The 17,362-nt window shown below is 43.9% G+C and overlaps 1 protein-coding gene across 3 annotated transcripts in view; it reads left to right on the forward strand.

The window, feature by feature from the left end:
• Nucleotides 1-710: 710 nt before the first annotated feature.
• Nucleotides 711-17,362, forward strand: part of KDF1 (keratinocyte differentiation factor 1) — a 37,517-nt gene continuing 20,865 nt past the window's right edge. The window contains exons 1-3 of one of the 3 annotated variants that reach the window (XM_075335901.1): nt 711-923; nt 6,933-7,874; nt 12,401-12,478. In XM_075335901.1, the coding sequence (XP_075192016.1) occupies nt 6,950-7,874; nt 12,401-12,478 (1,003 nt within the window). In that variant the 5' untranslated portion in view covers nt 711-923; nt 6,933-6,949. Of the gene's footprint in view, nt 924-944; nt 1,134-6,932; nt 7,875-12,400; nt 12,479-17,362 lie in introns of those variants that run through there. The other 2 variants (XM_075335902.1, XM_075335900.1) reach the window with 2 other exon arrangements.

Raw genomic sequence — 17,362 nt, forward strand, 5'->3', positions numbered from 1 at the left:
GAAGGCACAGACTTGGTTTCTTTACGCTGAGGCTCCTTTGAAGACCTTGGATGGCTGAAAACCCTCTGCAGCCTGCACAAAGCACTGCCCTGCACTAAAGGCATTGCAAGACACAATCTGGCAAAAGTAAGAAAGGCTAAAAGTGAAGGGATGTTTCAGTGAAGATGCAGCTTCCTTAATGCTGTCAAAGTCATAGTCCCACAACCACTATACTTATAGCAATCTCACCAGTAAGGGGTTCTGAGATCCTAGGTATGCTGAAATCCTGTGAATGTTCCGATCCTCAAGATGCTGAAATCCAGAAGATGCTGCAATCCTGAAGATACTGAGGCTGAGATCCTGAAGATGCTGCAATCCTGAAGATACTGAGATCCTAGGCATGCCGAGATCCTGCAGTGCTCACTAGCATAGTGTGATGATCGCACTTGGAAGCCATTCGTGTGCTGCTGATTATTACTTCCAGGTTTATGTCCTCTTGACTTGAGGGCTTCACAGAGTCTATGTTGTTATTCCTTCATGATCATACACAGAGCATCTCCTCTCATTCCCCATCTTCCTTCTCTTCTGAACATCTGCTGCTCTGCAGATCTCATACGCAATATGTGACGTCATCGCCGAAGCAGGGGGAGGGTGTGTGTGATGATGCATCCAGCCACTAGAGGTCATGCTGCGACGGTTTAAATCAAGAACTCCATTGTCCCCTCATACAGGTGTAGCGAGCCGCCATTTTTCTGGAGACAACTACATGTATAGACTCACAAGACATATTACATTCTGGGGAATATATAATGGTGTACGTATAAAGACAACATGACGAGTGTGAGGAGCATTTCCAAAGTGTCTGGTGATGCAATAAACGCTGTGATTTGTATCAATCGGCAGGGGGCGTACGATCTCGGAGGAACCATGACGTAAGCAAGCAGGTAAGGGGCGTGGCCAAGAGGTTCACCTGGCCGGCAGGTAGAGGCGGCGGTGACCGGAAACGGAAGCTGGCGGCTGAAAGCAACCCGGAAAATTCCGGAACCGACCCCTTACTCTTTGTGTAGTTAATCAATGCAAGTAGCACTAGTAGTGAGGAAAGGACGACGGGGCAGAGCAGCGCAGACTGAGCAAGAAGGACGGGGCGCTGCCAGGTGAGACCATACTACGCAGTTATTACCTAAGAATCCGAGCGGATGCGAGAGTTGGCTACATACAGGTCGGAAACAATCGTCCCTGGAGCAGGCGGATGTGTTATGTAGGATCAGCAATGGAGGATATCTAATGTCGGGTCAGTAATGTAATGTAGGGTCAGCAATAAAGGCTCAGTAATGTAATGTAGGGTCAGTAATATAATGTAGGATCAGCAATTGAGGATCTGTAATGTAGGGTCAGCAATATAATGTAGGATCAGCAATTGAGGATCTGTAATGTAGGGTCAGCAATATAATGTAGGATCAGCAATTGAGGATCTGTAATGTAGGGTCAGCAATATAATGTAGGATCAGCAATTGAGGATCTGTAATGTAGGGTCAGCAATATAATGTAGGATCAGCAATTGAGGATCTGTAATGTAGGGTCAGCAATATAATGTAGGATCAGCAATTGAGGATCTGTAATGTAGGGTCAGCAATATAATGTAGGATCAGCAATTGAGGATCTGTAATGTAGGGTCAGCAATGTAATGTAGGGTCCGCAATTGAGGATCTGTAATGTAGGGTCAGCAATGTAATGTAGGGTTACGCAATTGAGGATCTGTAATGTAGGGTCAGCAATGTAATGTAGGGTCCGCAATTGAGGATCTGTAATGTAGGGTCAGCAATGTAATGTAGGGTCCGCAATTGAGGATCTGTAATGTAGGGTCAGCAATGTAATGTAGGGTCCGCAATTGAGGATCTGTAATGTAGGGTCAGCAATGTAATGTAGGGTCCGCAATTGAGGATCTGTAATGTAGGGTCAGCAATGTAATGTAGGGTCCGCAATTGAGGATCTGTAATGTAGGGTCAGCAATGTAATGTAGGGTCCGCAATTGAGGATCTGTAATGTAGGGTCAGCAATGTAATGTAGGGTCCGCAATTGAGGATCTGTAATGTAGGGTCAGCAATGTAATGTAGGGTCCGCAATTGAGGATCTGTAATGTAGGGTCAGCAATGTAATGTAGGGTCCGCAATTGAGGATCTGTAATGTAGGGTCAGCAATGTAATGTAGGGTCCGCAATTGAGGATCTGTAATGTAGGGTCAGCAATGTAATGTAGGGTCCGCAATTGAGGATCTGTAATGTAGGGTCAGCAATGTAATGTAGGGTCCGCAATTGAGGATCTGTAATGTAGGGTCAGCAATGTAATGTAGGGTCCGCAATTGAGGATCTGTAATGTAGGGTCAGCAATGTAATGTAGGGTCCGCAATTGAGGATCTGTAATGTAGGGTCAGCAATGTAATGTAGGGTCCGCAATTGAGGATCTGTAATGTAGGGTCAGCAATGTAATGTAGGGTCCGCAATTGAGGATCTGTAATGTAGGGTCAGCAATGTAATGTAGGGTCCGCAATTGAGGATCTGTAATGTAGGGTCAGCAATGTAATGTAGGGTCCGCAATTGAGGATCTGTAATGTAGGGTCAGCAATGTAATGTAGGGTCCGCAATTGAGGATCTGTAATGCAGGGTCAGCAATGTAATGTAGGGTCCGCAATTGAGGATCTGTAATGCAGGGTCAGCAATGTAATGTAGGGTCCGCAATTGAGGATCTGTAATGCAGGGTCAGCAATGTAATGTAGGGTCCGCAATTGAGGATCTGTAATGCAGGGTCAGCAATGTAATGTAGGGTCCGCAATTGAGGATCTGTAATGCAGGGTCAGCAATGTAATGTAGGGTCCGCAATTGAGGATCTGTAATGCAGGGTCAGCAATGTAATGTAGGGTCCGCAATTGAGGATCTGTAATGTAGGGTCAGCAATGTAATGTAGGGTCCGCAATTGAGGATCTGTAATGTAGGGTCAGCAATGTAATGTAGGGTCCGCAATTGAGGATCTGTAATGTAGGGTCAGCAATGTAATGTAGGGTCCGCAATTGAGGATCTGTAATGTAGGGTCAGCAATGTAATGTAGGGTCCGCAATTGAGGATCTGTAATGTAGGGTCAGCAATGTAATGTAGGGTCCGCAATTGAGGATCTGTAATGTAGGGTCAGCAATGTAATGTAGGGTCCGCAATTGAGGATCTGTAATGTAGGGTCAGCAATGTAATGTAGGGTCCGCAATTGAGGATCTGTAATGTAGGGTCAGCAATGTAATGTAGGGTCCGCAATTGAGGATCTGTAATGTAGGGTCAGCAATGTAATGTAGGGTCCGCAATTGAGGATCTGTAATGTAGGGTCAGCAATGTAATGTAGGGTCCGCAATTGAGGATCTGTAATGTAGGGTCAGCAATGTAATGTAGGGTCCGCAATTGAGGATCTGTAATGTAGGGTCAGCAATGTAATGTAGGGTCCGCAATTGAGGATCTGTAATGTAGGGTCAGCAATGTAATGTAGGGTCCGCAATTGAGGATCTGTAATGTAGGGTCAGCAATGTAATGTAGGGTCCGCAATTGAGGATCTGTAATGTAGGGTCAGCAATGTAATGTAGGGTCCGCAATTGAGGATCTGTAATGTAGGGTCAGCAATGTAATGTAGGGTCCGCAATTGAGGATCTGTAATGTAGGGTCAGCAATGTAATGTAGGGTCCGCAATTGAGGATCTGTAATGTAGGGTCAGCAATGTAATGTAGGGTCCGCAATTGAGGATCTGTAATGTAGGGTCAGCAATGTAATGTAGGGTCCGCAATTGAGGATCTGTAATGTAGGGTCAGCAATGTAATGTAGGGTCCGCAATTGAGGATCTGTAATGTAGGGTCAGCAATGTAATGTAGGGTCCGCAATTGAGGATCTGTAATGTAGGGTCTGCAATTGAGGATCTGTAATGTAGGGTCAGCAATGTAATGGAGGATCAGCAATATAATGTAGGATCAGCAATTGAGGATCTGTAATGTAGGGTCAGTAATATAATGTAGGGTCAGCAATTGAGGATCTGTAAGAAGGGTCAGTAATATAATGTAGGATCAGCAATGTAGGGTCAGCAATGGAGGATAGGTAATGTAGGATCAGCAATGGAGGATCAGTAATGTAATGTAAGGTCAGCAATGGAGGATCAGTAATGTAAGGTCAGCAATGGAGGATCAGTAATGTAAGGTCAGCAATGGAGGATGTGTAATGTAAGGTCAGCAATGGAGGATGTGTAATGTAAGGTCAGCAATGGAGGATGTGTAATGTAGGGTCAGCAATGGAGGATGTGTAATGTAGGGTCAGCAATGGAGGATGTGTAATGTAGGGTCAGCAATGGAGGATGTGTAATGTAGGGTCAGCAATGGAGGATGTGTAATGTAGGGTCAGCAATGGAGGATGTGTAATGTAGGGTCAGCAATGGAGGATGTGTAATGTAGGGTCAGCAATGGAGGATGTGTAATGGAGGGTCAGCAATGGAGGATGTGTAATGTAGGGTCAGCAATGGAGGATGTGTAATGGAGGGTCAGCAATGGAGGATGTGTAATGGAGGGTCAGCAATGGAGGATGTGTAATGGAGGGTCAGCAATGGAGGATGTGTAATGGAGGGTCAGCAATGGAGGATGTGTAATGGAGGGTCAGCAATGGAGGATGTGTAATGGAGGGTCAGCAATGGAGGATGTGTAATGGAGGGTCAGCAATGGAGGATGTGTAATGGAGGGTCAGCAATGGAGGATGTGTAATGGAGGGTCAGCAATGGAGGATGTGTAATGGAGGGTCAGCAATGGAGGATGTGTAATGGAGGGTCAGCAATGGAGGGTCAGCAATGGAGGATGTGTAATGGAGGGTCAGCAATGGAGGATGTGTAATGGAGGGTCAGCAATGGAGGATGTGTAATGGAGGGTCAGCAATGGAGGATGTGTAATGGAGGGTCAGCAATGGAGGATGTGTAATGGAGGGTCAGCAATGGAGGATGTGTAATGGAGGGTCAGCAATGGAGGATGTGTAATGGAGGGTCAGCAATGGAGGATGTGTAATGGAGGGTCAGCAATGGAGGATGTGTAATGGAGGGTCAGCAATGGAGGATGTGTAATGGAGGGTCAGCAATGGAGGATGTGTAATGGAGGGTCAGCAATGGAGGATGTGTAATGGAGGGCCAGCAATGGAGGATGTGTAATGGAGGGTCAGCAATGGAGGGTCAGCAATGGAGGGTCAGCAATGGAGGATGTGTAATGGAGGGTCAGCAATGGAGGATGTGTAATGGAGGGTCAGCAATGGAGGATGTGTAATGGAGGGTCAGCAATGGAGGATGTGTAATGGAGGGTCAGCAATGGAGGGTCAGCAATGGAGGGTCAGCAATGGAGGGTCAGCAATGGAGGGTCAGCAATGGAGGATGTGTAATGGAGGGTCAGCAATGGAGGATGTGTAATGTAGGGTCAGCAATGGAGGATGTGTAATGGAGGGTCAGCAATGGAGGATGTGTAATGGAGGGTCAGCAATGGAGGATGTGTAATGGAGGGCCAGCAATGGAGGATGTGTAATGGAGGGTCAGCAATGGAGGATGTGTAATGTAGGGTCAGCAATGGAGGATGTGTAATGTAGGGTCAGCAATGGAGGATGTGTAATGGAGGGTCAGCAATGGAGGATGTGTAATGGAGGGTCAGCAATGGAGGATGTGTAATGTAGGGTCAGCAATGGAGGATGTGTAATGTAGGGTCAGCAATGGAGGATGTGTAATGTAGGGTCAGCAATGGAGGATGTGTAATGGAGGGTCAGCAATGGAGGATGTGTAATGGAGGGTCAGCAATGGAGGATGTGTAATGGAGAGTCAGCAATGGAGGATGTGTAATGGAGGGTCAGCAATGGAGGATGTGTAATGGAGGGTCAGCAATGGAGGGTCAGCAATGGAGGATGTGTAATGGAGGGTCAGCAATGGAGGATGTGTAATGGAGGGTCAGCAATGGAGGATGTGTAATGGAGGGTCAGCAATGGAGGATGTGTAATGGAGGGTCAGCAATGGAGGATGTGTAATGGAGGGTCAGCAATGGAGGATGTGTAATGGAGGGTCAGCAATGGAGGATGTGTAATGGAGGGTCAGCAATGGAGGATGTGTAATGGAGGGTCAGCAATGGAGGATGTGTAATGGAGGGTCAGTAATGGAGGATGTGTAATGGAGGGTCAGCAATGGAGGGTCAGCAGTGGAGGGTCAGCAGTGGAGGGTCAGCAGTGGAGGGTCAGCAGTGGAGGGTCAGCAATGGAGGGTCAGCAGTGGAGGGTCAGCAGTGGAGGGTCAGCAGTGGGGGATATGTAATGCAGGGTCAGCAGTGGGGGATATGTAATGGAGGATATGTAATGTAGGATCAGCAATGGAGGATATGTAATGTATGGAGGATCAGCAATGGAGGATGTGTAATGTAGGATCAGCAATGTACATCGAGTCTATAATGCAGGTTCTGTAATTTTTTTTTTTTGTTTTTCTTAATTTTACCAACCTTTGCAGGAAACTGTTTGAGGTTAATTGATGCATCTGGCATTTACTGTATGTGAAATGTACGTTGCATGTAGTGATTGGGAGAACCATAGGGAGCATTGAACTGCAAGTGGATGCCCTAATACCATGTTGGTAGTCCCCGGAGCCAGTCATGTCCATATGCCTCTCTTTGTGCTCATCTGCACACATGTACCATTGAGTCCACCTGAAGCTGACACTCTCCATTCTGTAGACAAGACCAGCACATGCTGAGATTTTCGTCTGTCAGTTGGCTGAAATTCTTCTATGTGCCGTCCATTGTGTATACAAACCAACATGACAACACTCACATAAGCTGGCCATATGGGGAATTCTTGTCTGCCATTTGAAAAATGTAAGTATTGAAATCTCAAGATTGTACAACTGATTGTAATTTTTTTTTTTTCTCCTTAGGACTTATTCATGAAGCAATGCCCCGTCCCCACCCTGTGACTGTTCCTCCTGGCCTGGTATCTCCCCCAGCCAATATTCCTTCTACACATGAAATATCAGGTCACCCAAATTCCCGGCGTAGAAGTCCTCCAGAAGACATTACTTTTATTTCAGGGTCCGCTGAGACCCCAGCAGAGGAGCCACCATGCTGTCCTACACTCTCCCGGGCATGGGCAACTTACAAAGCTGTACTGTGCTATGTGGTGTCTTGCAGTTGCTGCCCAGAGAAAGACCCAGACATATACCTTCCTTGCCCTGTAGAGAACTCATCTGGCCCACCTGTGAATGGGCATCCTACCAGTAGCCCCCGCCCTCGTGTTACTGTTAGAGACAAGAAAACAGCCCTTGGCAATAGTTTTAGTTATCCAGATCTTAAATTAATGGGTGTGCCTGTGTATAACAGGCAGACTGGTGCCACAGATATAGAACCCATTAAAGAGCCCCCAGCTCCAATGCAACCACCAGTGTCTCGCAGTTCTACCAAAGACTACTATTCCCCATTGCGGGACTCGGATCCAGAGTTGCCTAGGCTGAGTGGCTCAATGTCCAGTGCAGAGATTGATGAACTTATCTGGCACAAGCTAACAGAATTGTTTAGCCTCCATCAGATTGACGAACTGGCAAGATGCACCTCTGAGACAGTTTTCCTGGAAAAGAGCAGCAAAATTACAGAATTAATCAGCAGCCTGACACAGGACTACCAACTGGAAGAGCAAGATGCAGAGTGTCGGCTAGTGCGGGGTATTATACGTATCAGCACCCGTAAGGAAAGAAAACGTGGCCATGCTGGCCGTGGTGGTGAAAAAGGAGGCAATGGGCAACAACATAACAGCCAGAATGGTGTCAAAACCCCAGACAGTGGCAATGAAAGCATGCAGGAGTCTGGATTGACTAGTCAAGATGGTGCGCATCATTGGGAAAAGGGTGGAATGTATCTTAGTATTGAATGAATGGAAAAACCTGCCTCGTTCCATGCATTCTATCATCTCCATATATTTTAAACTCACAGAAAAAAATTTTAATATACTCAGGTTAGCATCAATGTGTATCATAGAACAAAAATTCCCCTTAAAATCAATAATATTTTATTTAGATACTCTTTAAACAACATCCCAACCATGTGCAGAAACCAACAATTCTAGGTGCACAGAAAAAGGGAGAGATAGCGATGTGGCGCCCCTAGGGTGCCGACCTCAGCTGTCAGGTAGGGCACAGGAGGGATTGACTCCTGCAGAGCCAGCTTATCTCTCCCTTTTGTGCACGTAGAATTGTTGGTTTCTGCACATGGTTGGGATATTTTTAAAGAGTATCTAAATAAAATTAGTGATTTTAAGGGGAATTTTTGTTCTATGATACACATCTCCATATATTTGCCGAAATAGGAATTGACTCCAAAAAGATTTAGGAATATTTGCATGTTTCTTTTCTAAAATAGAAAAGAAAATACTTTTATACAATAGTGCCTTTATAATTTATATGGGAATTACTACCCCAAATAGTGTCCATTTGTCATCTTGGGCATTTCTTTAAAGGGAATGTGTCGTTGATTGTAACACAACATTGTGGCAGATATTTTATCATTAGATAACATACTTGCTCCCAGGTAGTCAAGCATATACAAGTGCATCTCAATAAATTAGAATATCATGAAAGTTTAATTTTATTTCTGTAATTCAATACAAAAAGGGAAACCCATATATTATATAGAGTAATTACACACAGAGTGATCTATTTCAAGTGTTTATTTCCGTTAATGTTGATGATTATGGCTCACAGCCAATGAAAACCCAAAAGTCATTATCTCAGAAAATTCGAATACAGTGGAACCTCGGTTTATGAGTAACTTGGTGTGCGAGTATTTCGTTACACGAGCAAAGCTTGCTGTAACTTTGTAACTCATTTTACGAGCAATCTTTGCTGTACGAGCAAATACTCACCGCACACACTTCCGGTTCCATACTTTCACCGCGCTCTGACCCGCACTTGCAGTCCGCACAAACACACGCACACACACATATTATGCTTACCTTACCTTCCGTTCCTTCGCCGGCAAGGGAAGGTAAGGTGAGCATAATGTGTGTTTGTGGAATGGCACAATAGGGGACCAGGATGGGACATTGCACAAGTTGTGGAATAAATTGTCTGAGCTTGCATTATTTCCTATGGGAAATTTTGCTTTGCTAGACGAGTAACTTGGTTTACAAGCACACTCCCAGAACGGATTGTTCTTGTAAACCAAGGCTCCACTGTATTCTATAAGACCAACTGAAAAAAGGATTTTTAACTCAGAAATGTTGGCGCCTACTGAAGAGTATGTACAGTAAGGCCATGTACCTACGGGAGAAAATACCTGCGGATTTCGCTGCGGAAAACCCGTAGATTTTCCCGATAAATCCGCAGGTTTACGCAAGTACAGACACTGTTATCCTATGGGATTTGGGGAGTGTTGTATCAATGCTATTTTTTGCGGCTGTGGAAAATGCTGCGGATTTCCCGCAGCTGCACGTAACTGCATGTCAATTATTCATGCGGAATTCCTGCCTTTCCACTATGGAGATACATGGGGGGGGGGAATCCTCACGTTTCCGCAGAAATTCCGCATCAATGGATAGCTGCAGATTCCAGGGAGTTGCTGCGTGAACCTGCGGAAATACCTGCAGAATAGTCTGCAGGTATTTTCTCCCGTGAGCCTAAATGCTCTCAATACTTGGTTGGGGCTTCTTTTGCATGAATTACTGCATCAATGCGAAATTGCATGGAAGAGATCAGGCTGGGGCACAGCTGAGGTGTTATGGAAGCCCAGGTTGCTTTGATAGCAGCGTTCAGCTTGTCTGCATTATTGGTTCTGGTGTCTCTCATCTTCCTCTTGACAATACCCCATAGATTCTTTATGGGGTTTAGGTCAGGCGAGTTTCCTGGCCAATCAAGCACAGTGATACTGTGGTTATTAAACCAGATATTGGTACTTTTGGCAGTGTGGACAGGTGCCAAGTCCTGCTGGAAAATGAAATTTCCATCTCCATAAAGCTTGTTGGCAGAGGGAAGCATGAAGTGCTCTAAAATTTCCTTGTAGACGGCTGCGCTGACGTTGGTCTTGATAAAACACAGTGGACCTACACCAGCACATGACATGGCTCCCCAAACCATCACTGAATGTGGAGACTTCACACTAGACCTCAAGCAGCTGTCACGGATGTGTCTGGACCTTCAGGTGCTGCTTCTGGAACCAGGTGCAGAAGGGCCTGGTGAAAGTCCAGACGTTAATGGACGCTGTCCCTTTTTAAGGACTTGATTTAGGTTTTTTTTTTTTTTTGTTTCCCTGCCAGGTTGGAGGAGCCTTTCCTCCAGCTGGTAATTAAGGGCCTTTATAACCTGGGGCCTCTCACTCTTCCAGTGCGGGTTATACTCTTCACTTGGAGAAGTTGCTTGCCCAGGAGTGCATGTGGCTTCAGACTACTGTTGCTGTAGATTCTCAACATTCCCTCTCAAAGATAAGTTGTTGTAACTTTTTCCCTATTTGCTGGTTATTTTTGTTTTTCACTCCGTGGTTTGGTGGGTGGTGGGATTTAGTCCTAGGGTATGGCTAGGAGACGGGGGCAAGTTTGCAGGCCACACCTCCTAACCATTATAGGTACCTGTGGTTTGAGGGCTAGCGCAGGGCCCCCCAAGTATCTGTCAGCGAAGGAGCCCCTAGTTCCCCCATTCTTTGTATTTTAGCCTCCTTTATTCCCAGGAGTCTACTTGCTGGGTGTCTCTCCCCACACCCAGCATGACAGCAGCTTGGATTGTGGCCTCTCCACTCTTCCTCCAGACTCTGGAACCGCGATTTCCAAATGAAATGCAAAATTTTACTTTCATCTGAAAACACCTTGGACCACTGAGCAATAGTCCAGTTCTTTTTCTCTTGGCCCAGGTAAGACGCTTCTGGCATTGTCTATTGTTCATGAGTGGCTTGACACAAAGGATGCAACAGTTGTAGCCCATGTCCTGGATACATCTGTGTGTGGTGGCTCTTGAAGCACTGACTCCAGCAGCAGTCCACTCCTTGTGAATCTCCCCCATATTTTTGAATGGCCTTTTCTTAACAATCCTATCAAGGCTGCGCTTATCCTGGTTGCTTGTGCACCTTTTTCTACCACACTTTTTCCTTCTACTCAACTTTTTATTAATATGCTTGGATACAGCACTCTGAACAGCCAGCTTCTTTAGCAATGATCTTTTGTGGCTTACCCTGCTTGTGGATTGTGTCAATGACTGCCTTCTTTACATTGTCAAGTCAGCAGTGTTCCCCATGATTGTGTAGCCTACTGAACTAGACTACGGGACCATTTTAAACGCTTAGGAAGCCTTTGCAAGTGTTTTGTGGAAATTATTCTAGTTTTCTAAGATAATGACTTTTGGGTTTTAATTGGCTGTAAGCCATAATCATCAACATTAACAAAAATATAAACTTGAAATATATTACTGTTTGTAATGACGTTATATAATATGTTTCACTTTTTGTACTGAATTACTGAAATTAACTTTTTATATTCTAATTTATTGAGATGCACTTGTTCATGAGCTCTGTATAATACCACAACTCTTTGGCAGCATTCTGCATACATTGTAAATAGACTGAAAGCTGCAAATGATCTGTTGGGGGCCGTGAGGTCTGGAGTTTCGGAAACCCTGCCTTGGGTGAATTTCTCCTGTATTCATCCGCTGGTGCTGAATGGATAGTAGTTCGCTTCGATCACAGGTACAGTACTTCAGGTGCTGCCTCAGTTTCCTCAAATACACTGCCAGTTTTCATGGTCAGCAAAGGAAATCAGATTACAGTTATGGACAATCACTACTATGATTTAAAGAAAAAAAATGTTGCATGCCTTAAGACTATTTTACAGCCATCTTGTGTTAACAGTGGAATTTTTTTTTATTTTTACTACAACGTAAAATTTCTGAAATGATGCATGGGGGTAGCTATTTTTATTTTAAACGTGCTCCATGCCAGTTTTAAGTAATGAAACATTTCCACCCCTATTTGCACTGTTGGTGGTCTGCAGCCATGGGTCTTGTGCGTTTGTACAAAATATTCGGAATAGCCCAGGCAACTCCAAAGTACCACACAGGATCCAGCACTGTAATGTGGGGAAGACAAGAAAATGTTTTCTTCGTAACTGTTTATTTAATAAATCAATAGCACAGATGGAAGTAATAAACTTTTACCTTAGAACTGAGAATTTTGATAATGACAGATCAGTCCTGACAGAGAAAGCAGATTTGAGTATAATAACCAGCTGTTCATTGCATCATATACTTCAGGGGTATTGCTGTGTTCTGGGGAAACAATTGCTAGGCGCATAATATTAATACAATGAAAATATATGCCTGGTCTTTATGTCCACATTTGATTGATTGTTTGTTTGTTTTTTTGTTTTATCTTTCAGAATTTCTAGATGTAAAAATTTCACACGAGACGACTGCAGATCTCATAGCAAGAAACATGAGGCGGTACAGTGCACCAGGTATATGAATGCTATCTATTTTGTATGGGATGACCATGTACCGTGACTTGTGGCTGATAGAAATCTTAGAATGTTTCAAGACAGGCTGGGAGATTGGTGGCAAAGGAGATAAATGTGAAGGACCTTTTTATATCCAGCAAGTGTCCCAATTCTTGTCCAGTGTGCACATGTGCTGCCATGTAATGATTTGTGAGAATATGTTGTGGATTAGTTTATGAAGACTTAACAATTCTATTTGTCGATGCTATACATTTTCTTGTGTAACCAGTCATCCTGATCCTAAGCAGGCGGGAAGGCAACCAAAACTACATGGTAGGCGCCCCCTTACTATTAGATTGGGGCTTGACGGATCCTTCACAAGCAAAATGACTTCTACACCAGTTTCACACATCTGCAGTTCACCAACGGGACTCAACAGCCTCCTGTATGCCATGGAGCAGATACAGTTGGTCCAAAGATGGCAGTTTGCAAATAGACCACGAATTGCGGATGTGTGCAATAAAGCTGCCCTAATGCAGGTTTTTTTTTTTCTCCTGATCTCCTTTATAGTGTGACAGCTTCTTCCACAAAAGTGAAGAGAACTTTGAGTGTTTCATTTCAGTATGGACCTGCCAGTATGTAAACTGTTAGGGTTTTTTTTGTACTGCAATACACTAGCATTACTGTCAGGTCAATAACATAAGGGACATTCCACTCAGTGCCTTCTTGATAGGATCCTCTTGATGCACGGTACCAATAAGTACTCAAAACGTATATAATAAGAATTACAAAAGCAGGTTTTTGTTGGGTTTGGATTATTTCAATAAATCTATGGTTGAGGCAAAATGTAAAATTCTGAAGTGGTATACTACTTTTCTGTACATCTATAGATGCTTGGATGAGGGGTGACCAGCCCACATAAACCGTGTACTCTTACCCCATACACTACAAAGGAGTTGTGCTGCCAGAGCTTGTAACACGTATCCAATTTCCTGGCAAATGACCACAGTGTAGTTGGCAGTAAACATTGTATATCTTTTCCAAAAGAATCCAATTCAAACCCTGCAATCATATACTGTACATGTCCATGTTTGTTAACCCCTTCACAACCTTGCAATTTTCCGTTTTTGATCTTTTTGTTTTTTCCTCCCTTCTCCAAAAAGCCATAACTTTTTTTTTTTTTTTTTTCCCTATCAATATAGCCGTATGAGGGCTTGATTTTTGTAGGACGAGTTGTACTTTTGAATGACACCATTTATTTTACCCTGTAGTGTACTGGAAATGGGAAAACATTCAAAGTGCAGTGAAATTGCAAAAAAACAAACGATGTTTATCATGTTCAGTATATGCTGAAACTGACCTGGCAATATGATTCTCCAAGTCAATACGAGTATGTAGATATCAAACATGTTTAGGTGTCTTTTCAATTTAATTAGTGAAAATAAATTCAGAAATTTGTTATAAAAAAAAATAAATCCGCTTTTGGCACCATTTACCAAGAGCTGTAACGTTTTTATTTTTCGGGATCTGAGGCTGTGAAGGCTTATTTTTTTGCACCCTAATCTAACATTTTTACTGATGCCATTTTTGCATAAATGCGATGCTTTGATCAACTCTTGAACCTGCAATAATCTGATCGCTTGTGCTGTTTAGAGCCAGGGCATCAGTTGCCAATGGGACCTGGGCATGACGTGACATCCCTACCGGCATGTGGTGTTAAATCCAGCTGTCAGAGATTGACAGGGAGATCCACCCGTGCCTGCTAAATACATATGGCAGCTAATCAGATCAGCTGACGTGTGTCGGGAAAGATGCGGGTTTGCTGTGCAAGCTTGCATCAAAGCAAGGAACACGATCTGTGACATAAATATACACCAAAGGTCATTGAAGGGGATAAAGTCAAATTGTGAACATTGTTTTGCCCACAAGAGGTGACCAGACATGTACTTTCTTTTTTGATTCTCTATCCAGGAAAGTCAGAAAGGTGCTCCAAAGCGTTGTGTGCGAACACATCTGTCACACAGTGTTTGGTGGTGGTCAGGTGGCACATATTTCGGAGGCACTAGTCATATACGCTATTCAAAAAAAAGTTGGGATATTTGGCTTTCAGGTGAAATTTCAGGAAGATCTTAAGGGTACGGTCCACTTACGTATGACTCGTGCGAAGTCTCACATCGGTATTACCTGGCACAGCTCCACACTCTCTGATAGGAGCGGGTCAGCTGCATGTATTTCTATGTAGCTGAGGCGCTCCTGGCCGGAGAGCATCAGGCCGTGCCGGGTGATACCGATGCGAGACTCGCACAAATCATACGCAAGTGGAACTGTACCCTAAAATGCATTCTAAGCTTTTCAGGTGAATTTAATGTGACCTTCTCTAAACTTTTCAATGCACATGTTCAATGTTTCAGTACATTTTCTTTTTCACAACTTACTGTTCTCTCCTAAATTTCGGGGGGCAATTAAAATTGGTATTTAAACAATCCTCATGATGCTGTTCATTTTGACCTCATGAGACCAAGATGACACCTAACATTTGATCAACAGTAACTCGCCATTGCAAGGTTTCAAGCAGGATGTTCTCAAACGGAAGTGGTCACTGAGGTTATAGTGTCAGTGTCATTCAAAACAGTTTACATCAGTGTAGTCTGTATACTAGATGACCTGCCAGGGTACCCTACCACACCACAAGGCACAAGTGGGATTGTCTTGCATGGGCCAGGGAGTATCCACGTTGGGCGAGGCACCAGTGGGCCTCAGTGCTGTTCACTGATGAAAGTTAATTCACGCGGAGTAGAAATGATGTTGGAGACATCAGGTAGAGTGCTATGCATCAGCCCCTGTTGTCACCAGATGAGCCTTTGGTGGTGTTAGTGTGGGCAGGTTTGTATAGTCAATACAGAACTGCCCTATACTTAGTGGATGGTACGGTGACAAGCCTCTACTACTTTAATAACAAGATTTATTAAGTCATGGTGTCTCTACATTAACAACACAGGCCTAATTTCATCTTTATGGATGACAATGCTCCAGTTCATTGAGGTCGCATCATTATGGAATGGCTGCTGGAGATTGGGGTGCCTCAAATGGAGTGGCCTGTACTTTTCTTCAGAACTGAATCACATAGAAAACCAATGGGATCAGCTAAGTCAGTGTGTGCCCCAGAACCTCTGACTTGAGGGCCACCCATCAAGAAGAGTGGGATGCCATCCCTCAGCAGACAATAACGCAACTTGTGAACAGCATGTAATTGATAAAGGCCACCTGACCTTTTTTTTGGAGGGGTACACCCACCACTGTTGTTGGCTTTTGTTTCAGTAAATTGGCTGAGATGAAGAATTCACCATTGCTGCTTCTACTTAAATGCCATAGTTTCATGATAAAATATCACTGTGGTGTTATCTAATTCACCTGAAAGCCAAATCTGACTTTTTGTGAGTAGTGTAATTTATTCTTTTACATTCTGTAGGGAGTTCTGTTGTGGAATAGTAATGTGTACCTCCACGCACACGTACAGTGCAGGACTCTGCAGGATATTTTTTTTTAAATCTCTATTAGTGATACCAGACGTATGGAGCTCCTATAGTCTGTACTGCGGTCTACACTAAACTAAGCAGGGCCCTCCCTGCATGTCGCTCTTGGGGCAGTGTCACACTGGCGTATGACTCCCATGAGTGCAATGTGAGAAAATCTCACATTGCACTCAGCCACATGTAAGATAATACTCCAGTGCAGATTGAGTTTTTCCTCAGCCGTAATCTGACTGAGGAAAAAAAATTTCAGCATGCTGCAACTGTCTGCGAGAGCCGTATCACTCGCACCCATACAAGTCTATGGGTGCGAGAAAAACATCGGACTGCTCTCGGATATCACTCACGTGCAGTGCGATGTACGCACAGGCTGACAATGGAGGAGATTGTTAGGATTAATCCCTCCATCTGCAGCAGTGAGCTGATCACAAGATCAGATGACAGTCGCATGACACTCTGCTCACGCTCGCAGGGCATGAGCCGAGGGTAATTAGCAGATCGCATCCATTGCTCTCGCATCGGATGCCATACGCTAATGTGATCCCAGCCTTAGTTGCAGTGCGGGAGTGAGTGCTGTAAAATCCTATGACACTCTCCTGCCCTGAAGACAGTAGCCTAGCAGCAGAGGGACGCTGCAACAGAGACTTCAGGTGGTCTGTGATTTGGGTTATTTTCAGATTTTTCTAATAAAATGATTTAGAAAAATAATTAATCTTCCTGCACTTTAACCACTTTCTTCTAAAACTGGAGCTATGCTTCTGTACTACATAACAAAGTAGCCATCCTATACTATTAGCAGCCCTAACTTAGAGCATTTTAACTGGATTTCCCCCTAAGTAATACTAACAGGTGAGAGAAACATAACTAAAGGACAATGGTAATGTCTGATCTCAAGCTATCACTTCCAGAAAGAGGAAAAAAAATAAAGGCTAGAGCCCACATACTTGTTTTTAAATATCTGCAGGATGCTCGCTATACAAATAGTCCAACCAATATGTACTTGGGATGTTGTCTTCTCAATGAGAGTAGGAAAATAAGGTTCCGTGCTTTCCAGCACTAGAAATACCTGAAGGTTGTAGCCATACTGTGCCTAGTACAATGTGGGAGCTTTGTTGAGTTGCACATTTGGGTTATGTTCATAAGATGCAGTTTTATTGTAGAATGTTCCGCCACTGTTCCATCTATTTGAAAGGAGTAGTAAAATCTATGCACATGCAAACACCATTCAGCTGTTTGGTGCCAAGTTTCTGCCATGTGTCTGAAAAACTGTTTGCTTACATGTGCTGGAATCAATGTATACAAATGAAACAAAAAGTACAAAGAACAAATGGTCTGGTCACGTTGACATTTGTCACTTATTGTGCTACGTTCAGTC

This window comes from Anomaloglossus baeobatrachus, chromosome 2 (genome assembly GCF_048569485.1).
Source record: "Anomaloglossus baeobatrachus isolate aAnoBae1 chromosome 2, aAnoBae1.hap1, whole genome shotgun sequence".
Lineage (NCBI taxonomy): Eukaryota > Metazoa > Chordata > Amphibia > Anura > Aromobatidae > Anomaloglossus > Anomaloglossus baeobatrachus.